Source organism: Mesoplodon densirostris, chromosome 7 (assembly GCF_025265405.1).
Source record: "Mesoplodon densirostris isolate mMesDen1 chromosome 7, mMesDen1 primary haplotype, whole genome shotgun sequence".
Taxonomy (NCBI): domain Eukaryota; kingdom Metazoa; phylum Chordata; class Mammalia; order Artiodactyla; family Ziphiidae; genus Mesoplodon; species Mesoplodon densirostris.
Window position 1 is genome coordinate 103,682,000 of NC_082667.1, and position 20,454 is coordinate 103,702,453.

General features: G+C 36.9%; 1 protein-coding gene across 1 annotated transcript in view; it reads right to left on the reverse strand.

Moving 5' to 3' along the window:
* RDX (radixin) overlaps window positions 1–20,454 on the reverse strand; it is an 80,939-nt gene that overhangs the window by 47,887 nt on the left and 12,598 nt on the right. Inside the window, exons 2-3 of the mRNA XM_060105117.1 lie at window positions 19,335–19,408; window positions 4,829–4,912 (exon numbers count right to left, since the gene is read on the reverse strand). Coding sequence (XP_059961100.1) covers window positions 4,829–4,912; window positions 19,335–19,346 — 96 coding nt within the window. The 5' untranslated portion in view covers window positions 19,347–19,408. The remainder of the gene's footprint in view (window positions 1–4,828; window positions 4,913–19,334; window positions 19,409–20,454) is intronic.

Consider the following 20,454-nt stretch of genomic DNA (forward strand, 5'->3'; position numbering starts at 1 on the left):
TTCCAAGATTTTGGATCATCTTTACTATCATTACTCTGAATTCTTTTTCAGGTAGGTTGCCTATTTTGTCTTCATTTATTGGTCTTGTAGGTTTTTACCCTGCTCCTTTCATTTGTAACATATTTTTTGTCATTTCATTTTTTTTTTTTTTGATGAGTAGGGCTGTATTCCTGTCTTACTGGTTGTTTGGCCTGAGGCGTCCAGCACTGGCATTTGCAGGCAGTTGGGTAGAGCTGGGTCTTGGTGCTGAGATGAGAACCTCCAGGAGGCCTCACTCTAATTAATTTCCCTGGGGTCTGAGGTTCTCTGTTAGTCCAGTGGTTTGGACTCGGCGCTCTCACTGCAAGAAGTCGGGCCCAACCTCCGGCCTGGGAACCAAGATCCCACAAGCTGGGTGGCATGGCCAAAAAAAAAGAGAGAGAGAGAGAGAGAGAGAGGGAAAGGAGCAGTACAATAACAAAGAATAAAAAAATAAAGATAAAAATATATTAGGAAAAATAAAAATATAATTGAAACAACTGCAACAAGGTAAAACTAAACCACAACAGCAAAAAAAAAAAAAAGGGGGGGGGGGAACAAGCCAAAAGGAGCAGAATAACAAAGTATAAAGAATAAGATAAAATTAGAAAAATAAAAGATTAGAAAAAATAAAAATATAAATGAATCAACAACAAGGTAAAACAGAACCCCAATCTAAAAGAAAAAAGAAAAAAGAAGAAAAAAAAGTCTTGGTTATGGGCAGCAGAGTTTAGGTGGGGGGTGGAACTTAGGCAGGGGCGGGGTATAGGGTGGAGCAGGGTCCTAGTTGGGGTGGGGGTGTGACGTTTGAGCGTGGGGCGGGGTCTAGGCTCAAAATATATATATTTTTTTAATTTCATTTTTTATGTAGCAGGTTCTTATTAGTTATCTATTTTATACATATTAATGTATATATGTCAAAAATCTAAAAACATGTCAGGCTTTTGGTTTCAAGAGAGCAAACTGAACCCTTCAGTTTACTTTCCCTGTTTAAAAATTTCACGGACATGACATACGCAAAAAATTAAAAATAAGAAAAAACATTTAGCTGTGCTAGGAAAGGTTACATTAAAAAAAAAAACTGAGAAATTTCTGAATGGTATAGGATATAAAGACCCATACTGATGGCAAATGCTGATCAATGGCAAACAACCAAAACTTTTCTTTTCCTTTTTTTTTTTTTTTTTTTATTGGCTGCATCGGGTTTTCGTTGCTTCATGTGGGCTTTCTCTAGGTGCTGCGAGCGGGGGCTACTTTTCATTGCAGTACACAGGCTTCTCATTGCCGTGGCTTCTCTTGTTGCGGAGCACAGGCTCTAGGCCCGTGGGCTTCAGCATTTGCAGCACGCGAGCTCAGTAGTTGCGGCACGTGGACCGTAGAGAGTGTGGACTTCAGTAGTTGTGGCACACAGGCTCAGCAGCTGTGGTGCACAGGCTTAGTTGCTCCATGGCATGTGGGATCTTCCCAGACCAGGGATCCCACCTGTGTCCCCTGCATTGGCAGGTGGATTCTTAACCACAGCACCACCAGGGAAGTCACAACCAAAACTTTAATGTGGACAAAAGAGACCCCAGATAATTCAACTTTGGCAAAAGACAGGTTGTCCCAACAGCTCCACAGAAAACACTCCAGCTCAGAGTGGCAGGAGTAGGAAATGTCAAGAGCAGCAGAGAGAAGTGTACCAAAGCACAGGCCTCAGCTTCTGTTTCCAGGCTTTTTGTGATTCACAATGCTGCTAAGTAAAAGGGGGATTTGCCACAGCGGGGCACAAGGGACAGTCTCTTAACTAACTTCAGACTATCACACACACACCAGGAAAAATGAGAGCACAGTTGTGAAATTCCTTAAGAGGCCCCATCTTTCCCTACTTCTAAAAGTGTTCTAGGAAACTTTAAATCATGAACTTACAAGTAAAAACATACTTGGGCACATAACTACATTATATGTATATTTATTTAGAAGTTATACAATGCTATCACACTAATATATTAGCATATTTTAAAAAAATAATTTGAAAGAGGAAAGACAAAAATATAGACAAACATTTTAATATTTTTTCTTGCATCCTAACAGATCATGTTGAGTACTCCTTGGGGGTATTACTATTCTAATCCCACAAGCAGAAGCTGGAAGAGGAGGCCAGTGAAGAAAGAGTCAGCAGGGAGCAAACCAAAGGACCTCAAGCACTCAACTAGAGTCCTCCACAGGGCAGATGGCCTCAAGCTGACATCCTAATCAGAAGTGAGGTTTTGTTACAGGTGGATTCATTTGAGAGAACTCCTAACCCTAGGTCTGCTCCTGCCCTGACCCTGAACCTACTGACCTGACTGACAGCCCACCCATATGCTCACTACACCCAAGGTAAACGCCTGCTTTTAGATCCTAGCATTTTGGCTCTCGTTATCAGGAAATAGAACAGGGACTACAAGAATTAATTGCTGAGAGAGCCTATAAGAGATAACAATACTCTTTAATTTAGACCTCTTCATTTACAATATGAAATGTGTATAGCAAATACTGTTCCACATACTTTACACGGAGTCTCAATTAGTTCTCACAAAAACCTTCTGAAGGAGTAATGTTATCATCATCCTAATTGTACAAATGAGAAAAATGAGGCAAAGAAAAGTATTTGTTTGTGTGAAGTCAAAGAGCTACAGCTGGGATTCTACTACAGGTAGTGTGGTTCCAGAGCCCACACTTTCATCTACTACATATTACTGCATTATAATATATGTAATTTTATTTTCCCTCGTGTCCAAACTAAAGCAATTCTGCTTAGTAAAAAACAAGTATTTTATTTCTCACTATCCAATACCAAAAAGGCCCACTTGCTGATTAGTTTTTGAGTAACGCAAAACATTTTGCTCACTATAAATAACATTTCAATATGCTATGAAGTAGTAAATGCTAACTGCATCTACATTTTTATTCAAATAAGATAGACTATGTATTTACAAAACAGGAGACCTAGAGAAATCAACAGAAGTGAATATTAGTTCACAAAAGTAAAATATCTATAATGTATGGTGCATGCAGCTGTTTATGTTGTTGTCTTAAAAATTTGCTCACTCACACCAAAAAAAGCCTTTCATCTTCCAAACAGACTTTATCAGGGCGTTCAAGTTCATTAATTATCTAATCAAGAGATTAAGTTTACTACTTTGTCAAGAGAAGAAACAACTTCCCAGGGGTTTTTAAATTCTATTTCATCATATTTTGGATCAGCAGCTATCTAATATGTTATTTATTGCTGTTATGCCAGAAACTCTCTCTCCCATATTCTAAGGTCAATAGTAAGCTTGATCACAGACTATTGCTCTCCTGCTCATATGTATCAATAAAAGTTTATGTAAAAGTTACCTTCCTCCTTTTTGCAATCAATTCACTTCTTAACCACTTGACCTCTGGTCACCAATCTCTTTCCTCCTTTTCTCAGTGAAACTTGATTACTTACAGCATTACCTAGGGAGCCTAAATAAAAATACTAATAGTTTAGAGCAGGTCCCAGACTAACAGAATCTCTAGAGGTGGTTTCCAAGCACTGCTTTTTTTTTTCCTCTTGAAAGCTCCCCAGGGTGCCTCAAATGTGCTCTCAAGAGTGAGAAAAAAAAAAGACAATATCAGTAGTCCAAGTTCTTTAACATGTTCTAACTCCAGGCTAGCATATTATGAGCCGACAACATCAAACTGCTGTCAGGTGCCTGTTTATAGCCTGTGCCTTTGCTCCTGCCATCCCCTTGAAACCAAGTCCCCCTAAAACCGAGTTTAGGATTAACCTCTCTATCCAACTTTATTCCCTTTCTTGTCTCCTCTGACCTTAATCCTGTGCTAAATGAATACTAATCAACCAGAGTCAGGTGACCAAAACTGCTGTTGTTGATAATATCATTAATGTACTAAAATTGTTATTGTATCATCAGATATCATCATTAATGTACAGCTTACTTCTCCAGGGCAAGATAAGCTAACAGACCACCAAGTGATGGACCACCTGGCTAGTGAATCATAAACCAGAGACATCCTTTCTTCTACGATTAAGAAATGTCACAGAAAATGTCACAAGATGATGATTAACCCCAGCTTCTTTGTTCTTTCCCTTTTAAAAAAAACCTCTAACTCAAAGACCAGGTTGGACTGTATCTGAGACTTGTCTCCCACTCCCTTGCTTGGTGCCCTGAAATAAACCCTTACTTTGCTGCAAACTCTCACTGTCAAGAGTTTGGCTTTCTGTGCTGAGGGAACACAAGCCCATTGCTTGGTTACACCCACTGTCTAGGATCTCCACCTATTCCACTCATGGACTATGGAGAATATCTTTTTTTTTCTTTTTTTTTTTTGGCAGTACGTGGGCCTCTCACTGTTGTGGTCTCTCCTGTTGCGGAGCACAGGCTCCGGACGTGCAGGCTCAGCGGCCATGGCTCACGGGCCCAGCCCCTCCGCAGCATGTGGGATCTTCGCGTACCGGGGCACAAACCTGTGTCCCCTGCATCAGCAGGCGGACTCTCAACCACTGCGTCACCAGGGAAGCCCTGGAGAATATTTTTGAACTCCTTTTAGTTCTCCTTACAATGATTTGCATAACAGATGTTAAATAAATACCTGCTAATAATTATTTTTAAAAAGTCCTATCTCTCAAAATCTAGGAATGAGAAAGACTATCCCCAAGACATTTGAACAGGTACTGTGAAATATTCCAAGTGCTACATTGGTGCATTATAAGTAAAGGTATAGAAAAACACAGAAAGAAGTATGCAGTAGCATCCACACTATGGTGTCAAAATGACATACTTCATTTGGTAAATGATACCTGGTCAAAAAGCTGTTTGCCAGTTGTGTTGGGCTGAATGGCAAATTCCAGCTCAGCATCCATTGTTGTTACTCTTACATTGATCTGCAATAAAAACAAAGGGAAAATCAGTAGAAAAGAGAAAATACTTTTATCTGATTTATAAAATAAAGTGGTATCATATGTAGGCAGTAAAACGCAACTCTATAATGTACCTAATATTTTCTTTATTAAAGTGATAGTTTGATTTATTTATATTTGTTTTTGATTTATTGAATACTTAACATACAGTAGGCACGAGGACCTGCGCTTTTCATTTTCTTATTTAGCCTCTGCAACAATACTAGGAGATATGTGCATTTCTATAGAAAAGTTCATTTCTATAGAAAAGTTTCCATCACTTGCCCAAGGACACATGGATATCAAATGGCAGGGCAGAGGTATAACTCCAAACTCTTTGAATGTCATTCACTATTCCATATTTCTTTCAATACAAAAATCAAATATTTAGTTTTATTTATACTGCAAATGTATTATTCTTCACTTTATAAAAACCATACATCTATTGCCTTTTATTTGCTAGCCGTTTTTAAATTCCAATTTTGGGGTGTAAATACCTTTCTAGTTGGATATCTCACCAAAAACGTAACATGCCTTAACCAAAATAATTTTTACTCCAGAATAGCATTTTCACCTAGAATGCACCATGATATGGTAAAAACCTATCTTTTTAACTTTTAACTCACACTATTAGAACTCTAAATCAGACTTATTTCCCTTTACATTTTACTCATGCTAACAACCACATGTACCTCCACACATGTACTTTTATCTGAAATACCTTCTCTAATCAAAAAAATCTTATAGAGCTCCTTCTTAAAATAATCTTTTAGGAAATATTAATACACATAAAATACTTGCAACATATACAGACAATGAAGCATAACAAAATAAAACCCACTGTAACATAACAATAAATATATATTTGGTCTTCATCCTGGTTCCTGGCAGAGCTCCTAAAATCGCTGGAATTTCCTGAGTGATAGATGTGAGAGGAGGATCTTTTGTTATTCATAATAAGCTCCTTTCAACCATAAAGGAGTTTATGCTAATGAGGTGACTCCAGATGGGCCCTAATAGCTTCAGAATGGAGGCTGGTAGCCAGAGAAACCAATCACATGATTAGAGGATTGAACCTTTTAGACACCCACCCCGACTGCCCAGGAGGGGAAAGGCTGGGGAATGAGCTGATCATCAATGTCCAATGATTTAATCAATCACACCTATGAACTGGAACCTCCACAAAACCCTAAACAAAAGGGTTCAGAGAGCTTCCCTGCTTCTTCCTGCCGAGAGGGTGGTGCACTGCAAACTCCACAAAGACAGAAAGAAACTCCTTCACTCAGGACCCTTCTGGACCTCACCTTCTTCATCTGTTTCATTTGTATCCTTTATAGTACCCTTCATATTAACTAGTAATAGTAAGTAAGTAAAGTGTCTCCCTGAGTTCTGTGAGCTATTATATATAGCAAATTAGAGAATCTGAAGAGGGGATCGTGGGAATCCCCAAACTTTAGCCAAGTTAGAAGTGTGAGTCACTTGCACTACCTGTGATTAGCTTCAGAAGTCCAGAGCAGTCCAGTGGGTCTGCGTTAATTTTGGGTAGTTGTGTCAGAACAAATTAAATTGCAGGACACACAACTAGTATCCACATAGAATTGGAGAACTGCTTGGTATGGAAAACCCACATATTTGGTATCAGAACATTCTGAATAAAGGAAATGTTTTCCTTTTTGGTGTCAGAACATTTTGAACAAAGAAAACGTTCTCCTTTACCCATAAATCTACCATTCAACTTAAAAACTAGAAATGACAAAAAATGTCACCAGTGTATTTCTTCTTTGTGAATTTCCCTGACCCCAATGCCCACAGGTAAGTACTAACCTAAATTTTGTGTTTGTCATCCCCTTAGCTTTTTAAAAAACAATAGTTCTGTCACAAATGTAGGTATGTATATGTAAAATATTGTTTAGTTTTTGATTTTTAGCAATATAGCTGTACTAAAATTGTATAATACTTGCTAATAAAGTCTTTCTTGATGTGGGCAATGATTACATATGTATATTTTATGAAAATTCATCAACTACACACTTATATATTCTTTTGCATATGTATATTCTATGTCAATAAAAGGTTTAAACAAAAAGTTTGCTACACTATAGTTTGCCTTTTCACAATTATATTTCTAAGATTCATTGATGTTTTTCTGAGTAGTTGCAATTCATTCATCTTTATGTGACTACACAGTAATTCATTTACCATTTTCCTATCGATTGACATTAAACTGTTTCCAATTTTTTGGTTATTAAGAACAATACTGGTATGAACATTCTTGTACATGTCTCCTAGTGCATGTGTCTGAGTTTCTCTAGAAGTATAACTCAGAATTCCTGGGTGATAAAGTATACATAGCTTCAACTTTACAATGTAATGCTGAATTGTCTTCCAACATGATTGTATCAATTTATACTCCCATAAATAATAATTCCTGCTGCTCTATATTTTCACTAATAGTGGATATAATCAGATTTTTTAATGTTTAACAATCTAGTGGGTACAAAATGATATCACAGTATGGTGTAAATATGCAGGTTCTTGATCCCTAATGAAATTGGGAACATTTTCTTATGTGTGATATGCAGAATTATAAGACAGCCCCCATGATCTCCTCCCCGCCACCCCCACTTTACTCCCATGATTATGTTAACATTACAAGACAAAAGGGATTTTTCAGATGTACTTAAGGTTACTAATCAGTTGACCTTAGGATAGGAAAATCATTGTGGGTGGGCCTGAGCTAATCACATGATTCCTTTAAAAGCAAAGAGTTTTCTCTGACTGTTGCAGAAGTCAGAGAGATTTAAAGTGTGAGAGGACTGACATTAAAGAGGTTCTCCACTGCTGAATTGGAGGGGGCATGAGCAAAGGACTTGTCACACACACCACACTCTAGGACTAAGAGAGACCCCTGGCCAACAGCTGGCAAGAAAATGGGGACTTCATTCACCAGTAAAGGATAGATCATTCTGCAAGGAAATGGATTCTGCCAATGACAGAGAACCCCAAATTCCAGATGAGAATGCAGTTGAGCTACACCTTGATTTCAGAGTAGTGAGACCCTGAGCAGAGAACCCATTCATATCATCCCATATTTCTAGTGTATAAAACTGTGAGATAATAGATGTGTGTTGTTTCAAGCTTCCAAATTTGTGATAATTTGTTATAGAGCAATAGAAAAGTAATATAATATGCTTATTGACCACTCAGTCTCCTCATCTTTCACAATGTCTGTTCACATGTATTGCTTATTTTTCTATTGGGTTGTCTTTTTCTTACTCATATGTGGGAGATCTTTATACATTCTAGATATTAGTCCTTTGTCAGTTAGTTTGTAGCTTGCCCTTCTATTTTATGAAGAGTCCCTCTCTATGATAAACATTTTTAAAATATTAATGTTGAATTTATCAGTTTTACATGGAGATATCAATTTTTTGCCATATTTAAGAAAACCTTTAACACAATATTGTAAATCAACTATACCCGAATATAAAATAAAAAAATTTTTTAAAGAAGAAAAGAAATCCTTCCCTAGTCTGGAGTCATAAAGATATTCCTATATTTCCTATCAAAGTTTTGTTTTTCATAGTTTGTCTTCAATGATTTTTGCTTATGATTTAAGGTAGAAATCCAATTTCATTTCCTAATCCCCAGAGGGATAATAATACAGTGATTTTAAACATCCAAACATGATGTATATTGATTACCTCATTCACTCTCCAAAGACTGCACTGTCACAAATCTAATGTCCATAGGTATGGGTCTTATTTTGTGCTATTCTGTTGCACTGTTCAATTGAACTATTCTGCCAATACCATACTGTCTGAATTACTGTATCTTTAAATAAGTCTTGATATCTGGTATGGCAAGTCATCCCTTATTATTTTCATAGCTGTTTTGGCTATTCTTGTCTCTTTGTTCTTGCTCTTGACTCCACATATAATTATAAATTTTTCAAAACACCACATTATGATTTAAATTGGAACTACACTAAATTCATCAGCCTCTTGGGGTAAAAAATGACATCTTTTCAATATTGACTCTTACTATCCAAGTGTATGGTTCTTTCTATGCATTGATTTAGGTCTTCTTTAAGATCTTTTTAAAAAATGTTTATAAATTCCTCCAGAAAAATCATATTAATCATTTAAGATATCTTTCTCCTATGGTTTTATAGCTATTATAAGTTCATAATCCCATGACATCCTAAATGCACTGAAAACTCTAGTTTATTAGCTAATTTCTAGCAAAAAGAATTGAAATAAGTCCAACTGGGGAATTAATTTATCCCACCTCAAATGGATATTCACACACCGATCTATAGAAATACTGATGTGATGCAACAGACCTTGCTGGAAATTTCATAATACTACATATGCACATAATACATTGTATATTCACCTTTCTAAAATCCAAAGAATTCCAAATACTGAAACTCATCTAGCCTAAAGCGTTTCAAACACAGGGTCATAAATATGATGAAGCATCTTTCCAAAATTTTTTCTGGTTTTACTTCTGTAGAAATGCAATTGATTTTTATATTGATCATTTTATCAGCTCCCTTGCCAACTGTTAAAATGAGTCTGTGTAAATTCTTGTATCTATATAAACCAGGGGTCAGAAAACTTTTTCTGTAAAGGTACAGATAGTAAATATTTCAGGCTTTGCAGACCATACTGTCTGCTGCATCTACTCAATTCTCCTGCTATAGCAGAAAAGCAGTTATAGATAATAAACAATAAGCATACTGTGTTCCAACAAAACTTTATGGACATTGAAATGTGAATTTCATGTAATTTTCAAGTCATGAAATATTACTATTCTTTTTATTTTTTTCCAACCATTGAAAATGTAAGAATCATTCTTAGCTTGAAGGTTGTACAAAAACAAGTGGTGGGCTGGCTTTGGCCTATGGGCCATAATTTGCCAACCCCTGATATAAATAAATACCTTAACATCTTCAAAGTGTTTCCTCCTTTCCAGTCCTAGAGTTTTTAATTTTTCTGCACAGGCTTTCTGTTCAATGTTGAACAGCGGCAGTGATAGTCGGTACATTTTGTCTTGTTCCCGATCTTAAAAGAAAAGCTTCCACTGTTAACACATTAAGAACTATTTTTGCTATAGGTTTTCTTCTACACGTAGCTTAAGAAGTCTTGGTTTTTATTTTTAAATCATAAATAGTTGTTCAATTTTAGCAACTGCTCTGAATTTATTATATGATTTTTCTCCTTAAAACTAACGATATGATTGTAGCAGAGACTACCTGTTGTTTGACCACCAAAATCTAACAGAATTACATGGCTACTGAGCTACAAGAACATTTCTCAATGTCTCTTGCAATTAGGTATGGCTATGTGACTAAGGTCTCACCAACAGAATATGAGCAGAAGAGACAGATATAAGGTTACTTTTCAGCCTAGGCATAAATAGTGAGCATGCTTCAGTAGTTGCTCACGGGCTCTAGAGCAGAGGCTCAGCACTTGTGGCGCAAGGGCTTAGCTGCTCCGCACCATGTGGGATCTTCCTGGACCAGGGCTCGAACCTGTGTCCCCTGCATTGGCAGGCAGATTCCTAACCACTGTGCCACCAGGGAAGCCTTATATATAATTTTGAATCCTTACTCTTAGGAATAAAAAATGTTCTCCACTCAATTATTCAGACAGTTTTCCAAACTACTTTTAACTTTCACATTCCTACTAGAAATAAGAGTTCTAGTTGATCCACATCCTTACAGGCAAGGTATTATCAGTCTAATTATAGCTCCTCTAGTAAATATAAAGTGGTATCTCACTGTAGTTTTAATTTATGTTTCCCTGATAACCAAAGATATTGAGGATATTCTCAAGTGCTTATTGGCTATTAATATATTTTCTTTTGTGAGGTATCTGTTCAAAGTTTTCGCCCACTTTTTAAAAACTGGGTTGTCTTATTGAGTTCTAAAAGAATGCTATACTGCAATTATTTTCTCCCATTCTGCCTTGCCTTTTTACTTTCTTACTTTTGTCTTTCCAACGGCAAATTTTTTTTTTCAATTAACCCATTTTATTTTTTTAATCTTTTTCTTTCTTTTAGGTTCAATGCCTTTATTGAGGTATAATTTTTTTTACACCTTTATAGGAGAATAATTGCTTTACAATGATGTGTTAGTTTCTGCTTTATAACAAAGTGAATCAGTTATACATATACATATGTTCCCATATCTCTACCCTCTTGCGTCTCCCACCCTCCCACCCTCCCTATCCCACCCCTCTAGGTGGTCACAAAGCACTGAGTTGATCTCCCTGTGCTATGCGGCTGCTTCCCACTAGCTATCTGTTTTACGTTTGGTAGTGTATATACGTACATGCCACTCTCTCACTGTCATAACTTAACCTTCCCCCTCCCCATATCCTCAAGTCCATTCTCTAGTAGGGCTGTGTCTCTTTTACTGTCTTACCCCTAGGTTCTTCATGACATTTTTTTTTCTTAGATTCCATATATGTGTTAGCATACGGTATTTGTCTTTCTCTTTCTGACTTACTTCACTCTCTATGACAGACTCTAGGACCATACACCTCAATACAAATAACTCAATTTCGTTTCTTTTTATGGCTGAGTAATATTTCATTGTATATATGTGCCACATCTTCTTTATCCATCCATCCAATGATGGACACTTAGGTTGTTTCCATCTCTTGGCTATTGTAAATAGAGCTACAATGAACATTTTGGTACATGACTCTTTATGAATTATGGCTTAATCAGGGTATATGCCCAGTAGTGGGATTGCTGGGTCATATGGTAGTTCTATTTGTAGTTTTTTAAGGAACCTCCATACTGTTCTCCGTAATGGCTGTAACAATTCACATTCCCACCAGCAGTGCATGAGTGCCCCCTTTCCTCCACACCCTCTCCATCATTTATTGTTTCTAGATTATTTGATGATGGCCATTCTGACTGGTGTGAGATGATATCTCATTGTAGTTTTGATTTGCATTTCTCTAATGATTAAACATGTTGAGCATTCTTTCATGTGTTTGTTGGCACTCTGTATATCTTCTTTGGAGAAATGTCTATTTAGGTCTTATGCCCATTTTTGGATTGGGTTGTTTGTTTTTTTGTTATTGAGCTACATGAGCTGCTTGTAAATTGTGGAGATTAATCCTTTGTCAGTTGCTTCATTTGCAAATATTTTCTCCCATTCTGAGGGTTGTCTTTTGGTCTTGTTTATGGTTTCCTTTGCTGTTCAAAAGCTTTTAAGTTTCATTAGGTCCCATTTGCTTATTTTTGTTTTGATTTCCATTTCTCTAGGAGGTGGGTCAAAAAGGATCTTGCTGTGATTTATGTCATAGAGTGTTCTTTCTGCCCATGTTTTCCTCTAAGAGTTTGATAGTTTCTGGCCTTACATTTAGGACTTGAATCCATTTTGAGCTTATTTTTGTGTATGGTGTTCGGAAGTGTTCTAATCTCATACTTTTACTTGTACCTGTCCAGTTTTCCCAGCACCACTTATTAAAGAGGCTGTCCTTTCTCCACTGTACATTCCTGCCTCCTTTATCAAAGATAAGGTGACCATATGGGTGTGGGTTTATCTCTGGCCTTTCTATCCTGTTCCATTAATCTATATTTCTGTTTTTGTGCCAGAAACATACTGTCTTGATTACTATAGCTTTGTAGTATAGTCTGAAATCAGGGAGCCTGATTCCTCCAGCTCCATTTTTCGTTCTCAACATTGCTTTGGCTATTCGGGGTCTTTTGTGTTTCCATACAAATTGTGAAATGTTTTGTTCTAGTTCTGTGAAAAATGCCAGTGGTAGTTTGATAGCGATTGCATTGAATCTGTAGATTGCTTTCGGTAGTAGAGTCATTTTCACAATGTTGATTCTTCCAATCCAAGAACATGGTACATCTCTCCATCTATTTGTATCATCTTTAATTTCTTTCATCAGTGTCTTATAATTTTCTGCATACAGGTCTTTTGTCTCCTTAGGTAGGTTTATTCCTAGATATTTTATTCTTTTTGTTGCAGTGGTAAATGGGAGTGTTTTCTTGATTTCACTTTCAGATTTTTCATCATTAGTGTATAGGAATACCAGAGATTTCTGTGCATTAATTTTGCATCCTGCTACTTTACCAAATTCACTGATTAGTTCTAGTAGTTTTCTGGTAGCATCTTTAGGATTCTCTATGTATAGTATCATGTCATCTGCAAACAGTGACAGCTTTACTTCTTCTTTTCCAATTTGGATTCCTTTTATTTCCTTTTCTTCTCTGATTGCTGTGGCTAAAACTTCCAAAACTAGGTTGAATAAGAGTGGTGAGAGTGGGCAACCTTGTCTTGTTCCTGATCTTAGTGGAAATGCTTTCAGTTTTTCACCATTGAGGACAATGTTGGCTGTGGGTTTGTCATATATGGCCTTTACTATGTTGAGGAAAGTTCCCTCTATGCCTACTTTCTGCAGGGTTTTTATCATAAATGGGTGTTGAATTTTGTCAAAAGTTTTCTCTGCATCTGTTGAGATGACCATATGGTTTTTCTCTTTCAGTTTGTTAATATGGTGTATCACATTGATTGATTTGCGTATATTGAAGAATCCTTGCATTCCTGGAATAAACCCCACTTGATCATGGTGTATGATCTTCTTAATGTGCTGTTGGATTCTGTTTGCTAGTATTTTGTTGAGGACTTTTGCATCTATGTTCATCAGTGATATTGGCCTGTAGTTTTCTTTTTTTGTGACATCCTTGTCTGTTTTTGGTATCAGGGTGATGGTGGCCTCGGAGAATGAGTTTGGGAGTGTTCCTCCCTCTGCTATATTTTGGAACAGTTTGAGAAGGATAGGTGTTAGCTCTTCTCTACGTTTCATAGAATTCGCCTGTGAAGCTATCTGGTCCTGGGCTTTTGTTTCTTGGAAGATTTTTAACCACAGTTTCAATTTCAGTGCTTGTGATTGGTCTGTTCATATTTTCTATTTCTTCCTGATTCAGTCTTGGCAGGTTGTGAATTTCTAAAAATCTGTCCATTTATTGCAGGTTGTCCATTTTATTGGTATATAGTTGCTTGTAGTAATCTCTCATGATCTTTTGTATTTCTGCAGTGTCAGTTGTTACTTCTCCTTTGTCATTTCTCATTCTATTGATTTGAGTCTTCTCCCTTTTTTTCTTGATGAGTATTGCTAATGGTTTATCAATTTTGTTTATCTTCTCAAAGAACCAGCTTTTAGTTTTATGGATCTTTGCTATCATTTCCTTCATTTCTTTTTCATTTATTTCTGATCTGCTTTTTATGATTTCTTTCCTTCTGCTAACTCTGGGGGTTTTTTGTTCTTCTTTCTCTAATTGCTTTAGGTGCAAGGTTAGGTTGTTTATTCGAGATATTTCCTGTTTCTTAAGGTGGGATTGTATTGCCATAAACTTCCCTCTTAGAACTGCTTTTGCTGCATCCCATAGGTTTTGGGTCGTCGTGTCTCCATTGTCATTTGTTTCTAGGTATTTTTGAATTTCCTCTTTGATTTCTTCAGTGATCACTTCGTTATTAAGTAATGTATTGTTTAGCCTAGACTGTATGTATTTGTTTACAGATCTTTTCCAGTAATTGATATCTAGTCTCATAGCGTTGTGGTCGGAAAAGATATTTGATACAATTCCAATTTTCTTAAATTTACCAAGGCTTGATTTGTGACCCAAGATATGATCTATCCTACAGAATGTTCCATGAGAAACATTGTGTATTCTGTTGTTTTTGGATGGAATATCCTATAAATATCAATTAAGTCCATCTTGTTTGATGTATCATTTAAAGCTTGTGTTTCCTTATTTATTTTCATTTTGGATGATCTGTCCATTGATGAAACTGGGGTATTAAAGTCCCCTACTATGAATGTGTTACTGTCACTTTCCCATTTTATGGCTGTTTCTATTTGCCATATGTATTGAGGTGCTCCTAGTTTGGGGGCATACATATTTACAATTGTTATATCTTCTTCTTGGATCGATCCCTTGATCATTATGTAGTGTCCTTCTTTGTCTCTTCTAGTAGTCTTTATTTTAAAGTCTATTTTGTCTTGATATGAGAATTGCTACTCCAGCTTTCTTTTGGTTTCCATTTGCATGGAATATATTTTTCCATCCCCTCACTTTCAGTCTTTATGTGTCTCTAGGTCTGAAGCGGGTCTCTTGTAGACAACATATATATGGGTCTTGTTTTTGTATCCATTCAGCCAGTCTGTGTCTTTTGGTGGGAGTATTTAATCCATTTACATTTAAGGTCATTATTGATATGTATGTTCCTATTCCCATTTTCTTAATTGTTTTGAGTTTGTCATTGTAGGACTTTCCTTCTCTTGTGTTTCTTGCCTAGAGAAGATCCTTTAGCATTTGTTGTAAAGCTGGTTTGCTGGTGCTGAACTCTCTCAGCTTTTGCTTGTCTGTAAAGGTTTTAATTTCTCCATCAAGTCTGAATGAGATCCTTGCTGGGTAGAGTAATCTTGGTTGTAGGTTTTCCTCCTTCATCACTTTAAATGTGTCCTGCCAGTCCCTTCTGGCTTGCAGTTTCTGCTGAAAGATCAGCTGTTAACCTTATGCGGATTCCCTTGTGTGTTATTTGTTGTTTTTGCCTTGCTGCTTTTAATATGTTTTCTTTTTATTTAATTTTTGACAGTTTGATTAATATGTGTCTTGGCGTATTTCTCCTTGGATTTATCCTGTATGGGACTCTCTGTGCTTCCTGGACTAGGTTGACTATTTGCTTTCCAATATTAGGGAAGTTTTTAACTATAATCTCTTCAAATATTTTCTCAGTCCCTTTCTTTTTCTCTTCTTCTTCTGGAACCCCTATGATTTGAATGCTGGTGTGTTTAATATTGTCCCAGTGGTCTCTGAGACTGTCCTCGGTTCTTTTCATTCTTTTTTCTTTAATCTGCTCTGCAGTAGTTATTTCCACTATTTTATCTTCCACGTCACTTATCCGTTCTTCTGCCTCAGTGATTCTGCTATTGATCCTTTCTAGAGTATTTTTAATTTCATTTATTGTGTTGTTCATCATTGCTTGTTTCATCTTTAGTTCTTCTAGGTCCTTGTTAAATGTTTCTTGCATTTTCTCTATTCTATTTCCAAGATTTTGGATCATCATTACTATCATTATTCTGAATTCTTTTTCATGTAGACTGCCTATTTCCTCTTCATTTGTTAGGTCTGGTGGGTTTTTATCTTGCTCCTTCATCTGCTGTTTTTCTGTCTTCTTGTTTTGCATATCTTACTGTGTTTGGGGTCTCCTTTTTGCAGGCTGCAGGTTCATGGTTCCCGTTATTTTTGGTGTCTGTCCCCAGTGGCTAAAGTTGGTTCAGTGGGTTGTGTAGGCTTCCTGGTGGAGGGGTAGTGCCTGTGTTCTGCTGTATGAGGCTGGATCTTGGCTTTCTGGTGGGCAGGTCCACGCCTGGTGGTGTGTTTTGGGGTGTCTGTGGACTTATGATTTTAGGCAGCCTCTCTGCTAATGGGTGGGGTTGTGTTCCTGTCTTGCTAGTTGTTTGGCATAGGGTGTCCAGCACTGTAGCTTGCTGGTCATTGAGTGAAGCTGGGTGTTGGTGGTGAGATGGAGATCTCTGGGAGATTTTCGCCGTTTGATATTACGTGGAGCTGGGAGGTCTCTTGTGGACCAGTGTCCTGAAGTTGGCTCCCCAACCTCAGGGGCACAGCACTGACTCCTGGCTGCAGCACCAAGAGCCTTTCATCCACACGGCCGGCCCGCAGTCCCTTGTCACAGCTGTTGCGGCTTCGGCCGCCGGGGCCCCTCCAGAGCCGGCAGCCTCAGGGAGGCCGCCTCCCCTCGGGCTCCAGGGCAGTTCCGTGGCGGCAGAGGGAAGAGACCCCAAACCGGGAGTTCTCACTCTGCAGAAACACGGGCTCCGTTCTCCAAATAGTGAACTTTTTAATTTTGAGGTTTAATTTTTTTTTTAATGCTTCCAACTTTCTTTGTACTATCAAAGAAATCTTTGCCTACCCCATGACTGCAAAAGTGTTTTCTATTTTCTTCTAGAAGTCTATAGTTTTGGCCTTTTAATTTAGGCCTGTGATCCATTCAGAGTTAGTTTTTTGTGTAAACTGAGATATAAGAGTCAAGATTCGTATTTTTCTGTATGGATAACTCTTTGTTCCAACATCATTGCTTGAAAAGAATTTAATTTCCCCATTGAATTGTGTGACAACCTTGTGTGTGGAGATGTATATTTGTTCCACTGATCCTATTATCTAATATTTTAATACCACACTGCCTTATTTTTGTTGCCTGAAAATAAGCGTTGAAATCCAGGAGTATAAGTGCTCCACCCTTGTTCTTTTTTATTTATTTTATTTATTTTTTTAAAATAAATTTATTTATTTATTTTTGGCTGTGTTGGGTCTTCGTTGCTGTGTGAGGGCTTTGCTTTTCTCTGGTTGCAGCGAGCGGGGGCTACTCTTTGTTGCAGTGTGTGGCCCTCTCACTATGGTGGTCTCTCTTGTTGTGGAGCACGGGCCCTAGGCATGCGGGCTTCAGTAGTTGTGGCTCACGGGCTCTAGAGCTCAGCCTCAGTAGTTGTGGTGCACCGGCTTGGTTCCTCCGCAGCATGGGGGATCTTCCCGGACTAGGGCTAGAACCTGTGTCCCCTGCACTGCCAGGCAGACTGCTAACCATTGTGCCACCAGGGAAGCCCCACCCTTGTTTTTTTTTTTTAACATCTTTATTGGAGTATAATTGCTTTACAATGCTTTCTTAGTTTCTGCTGTTCAACAAAGTGAATCAGCTATACTATAAATATATCCCCATATCCCCTCCCTCTTGTGTCTCCCTCCCACCCTCCTTATCCCACCCCTCTAGGTGGTCACAAAGCACTGAGCTAATCTCCCTGTGCTATGCGGCTGCTTCCCACTAGCTATTACTTTAGCTATTCCACATAAGTTTTGGCTCTTCCATAAACATTTTATCATCAGCTAGTCAATTTTTACCAAAGGGATTCAACTGGTTAGAATTACATTCAATCTACCAATATATTTGGGGAGAACACATTGTAGTAATATTTTCTAGACATATCTATGACCAATGTTTATTTTTGTATATATTTTGTTGTTTTTAAGTACTTATAAGTTTTCAGTGTAGAGATCTTGTACAGCCTCTGTAAAGTTATTCCTAAATACTTTGTTTTCGATGTTATTACAAATGGAATTTTTACTTCATTTTTTGAATTTTGCTGCGAGTATATAAAACAGAAAACTGATTTTTAAAAAATATAACCTTATGTCCAACAATCTTGCTAAATTTTGTTATTAGTTCTAATAGTTGTTTTGTAAATTCCAGGTTATTTACATAATTATATCATCTGCAAATAGAAAAATTTAATTCTTGCTTTGTATTGATTATGCCTTTTACTTCTTTCTGTTCTTCACTCCCTCCAACAATGCACTTTTTTACCTGCTAAATCTTTAAAAGTAATTCAAAAGTGACATTCATGCCAGAAAATTCAAATAACCACAACCAATGATTTTCTTAAAAAGATAACTGGCCAAAAAATTCTTGAAAAAAATCCCCCGATTTTGTTAGGTGAAGAAAAGTACATTTATCCTAAGATAAAAGGATAAACTTTAGTCACAAATTATATAATTATAAAACTTAATAAAATGATCACATATAATATACCATTAAATCAAAAACCTAGGACTATATATAGTATCAGCACTGGTATCACTAGCATCAAAGCTAGAATTATGAGACAATTAATACTGCATGGATCCTTCTGACCTCTCATTATTTTCTCCTGTTTAACACTAAGTTACTTTTTACTGAGCACTGAATGTATATGTACCAGGATCTTCTAATCCTCACCAGAATCTCCAATAAGTAACTAATTATATCTCCAATTTTTTTTTTTTTTTTTTTTTTGTGGTATGTGGGCCTCTCATTGTTGTGGCCTCTCCTGTTGTGGAGCACAGGCTCCGAACACGCAGGCTCAACGGCCATGGCTCACGGGCCTAGCCGCTCCACAGCATGTGGGATCTTCCCGGACCGGGGCACAAACCCGTGTCCCCTGCATCGGCAGGCGGACTCTCAACCACTGTGCCACCAGGGAAGCCCTCCATTTTATATGTGAAGATATTAAGAATTGGAGAGACTGAACTAATCTAACAAAGGTCAGTCGGGTTAAGTGGCAGGGCGAGGATAAGAACTAAGTTTGACCCCATATCCTGTAGTAATCTTAATTACAGTGTCACCTAAACCTCTTCATCACTGGCCCACATAACACCGTACTCTAGCCACATTAATCTAAAACAAACAACAGTAATATCAGTGCTTTTTTTCCCCCCAAAACTCTACCATAATACTTTGCCTTGTTCCGAAAGGAACTTAATGCCACTGATATTTATTAAGTAAGCAGTGTCAAAAGTAATAAAATACACTTACTGGTTTCGGCATTTTCCTTCTCTTTTTGTCACCCTCTTTAAAAATTCTTCACTTTTATGAATTCTGTTGTTCTTCTGTTAAAGAAAAGAAAGCATAATTGATCTATTATCTTTTTATATAGTAATGTTTTTGCTTAACAATATAATTTGTATAAAGAAAACTTAAAACTAACATTTTAAAATGTTACAATTAACATGGAGCTCTCATTTTATTCTAATTTTCAATGTCTTCTATTATTTCACATTCTTTAAAATACTTATATCTGTGATTTAAAACAGCACACATCTCAAATAACATAGTATAAAGCATCTCAATCATCAACTAAAAGTTTTCGTTTAAGTACAGACAACACATAGCAAAGGAAAGATTACTAAGGGCCAAATGCTTTCTCTTTCTGAATCAAGTTCGCCCCTATACCCAGACTGGTAGAGAAGAGGGACGGCAAAGAAGAGAACAGATAGATTCAGATTCTAAAGAAATGAATTTAGGAACACTTCTCAACCTTTCTTCTGTACTGCCAAAGACAAAGAAGTAAATACTGATTAATGTAAACTACAAAAAGGTAACTTTTTAAAGAAAATTTTTTTTCTTCCTTGAAAGTTTAAAAGTCCAAGTAGAGACAAATAACATAAGAGTAACTTTTTCACCTAAGGTGGATAAAACAGCCATAGTCTGCACACCAGTAATCTGCATGCTACTCATCAGCAAGCTAATGGCCTTCACGGAAATACAGAATTGTCCTGAACACCAATGTTAAATTATATCTTCTCCGGCTCAGGCAAAAGAAGTAAATCTTAATCCAGGAAAAACAATGGGCTATTTTAGGGTAAATGTTCTCACAAACATTTAACAGAAGTAGATTTTCCCCCTACAAACCTACCAAAAGATGTAACATTTTTAACCATTTAGCTGTCCAGAAAGAAATGATTATCATTCCAATTTGAAAACCTATAGTAAGAAATATATTATTTACCTGAAAATCAGCTTATATAAGTAATATCTTTGCCAAGAAATGTTATTCATTACACTATCAACTAAATTAATATAGAATTACTTTTGTATTTAAGATACTATTATTAATAAAACTGAAAATTCTCCAAATTGAAATAAAAGCAAAGGA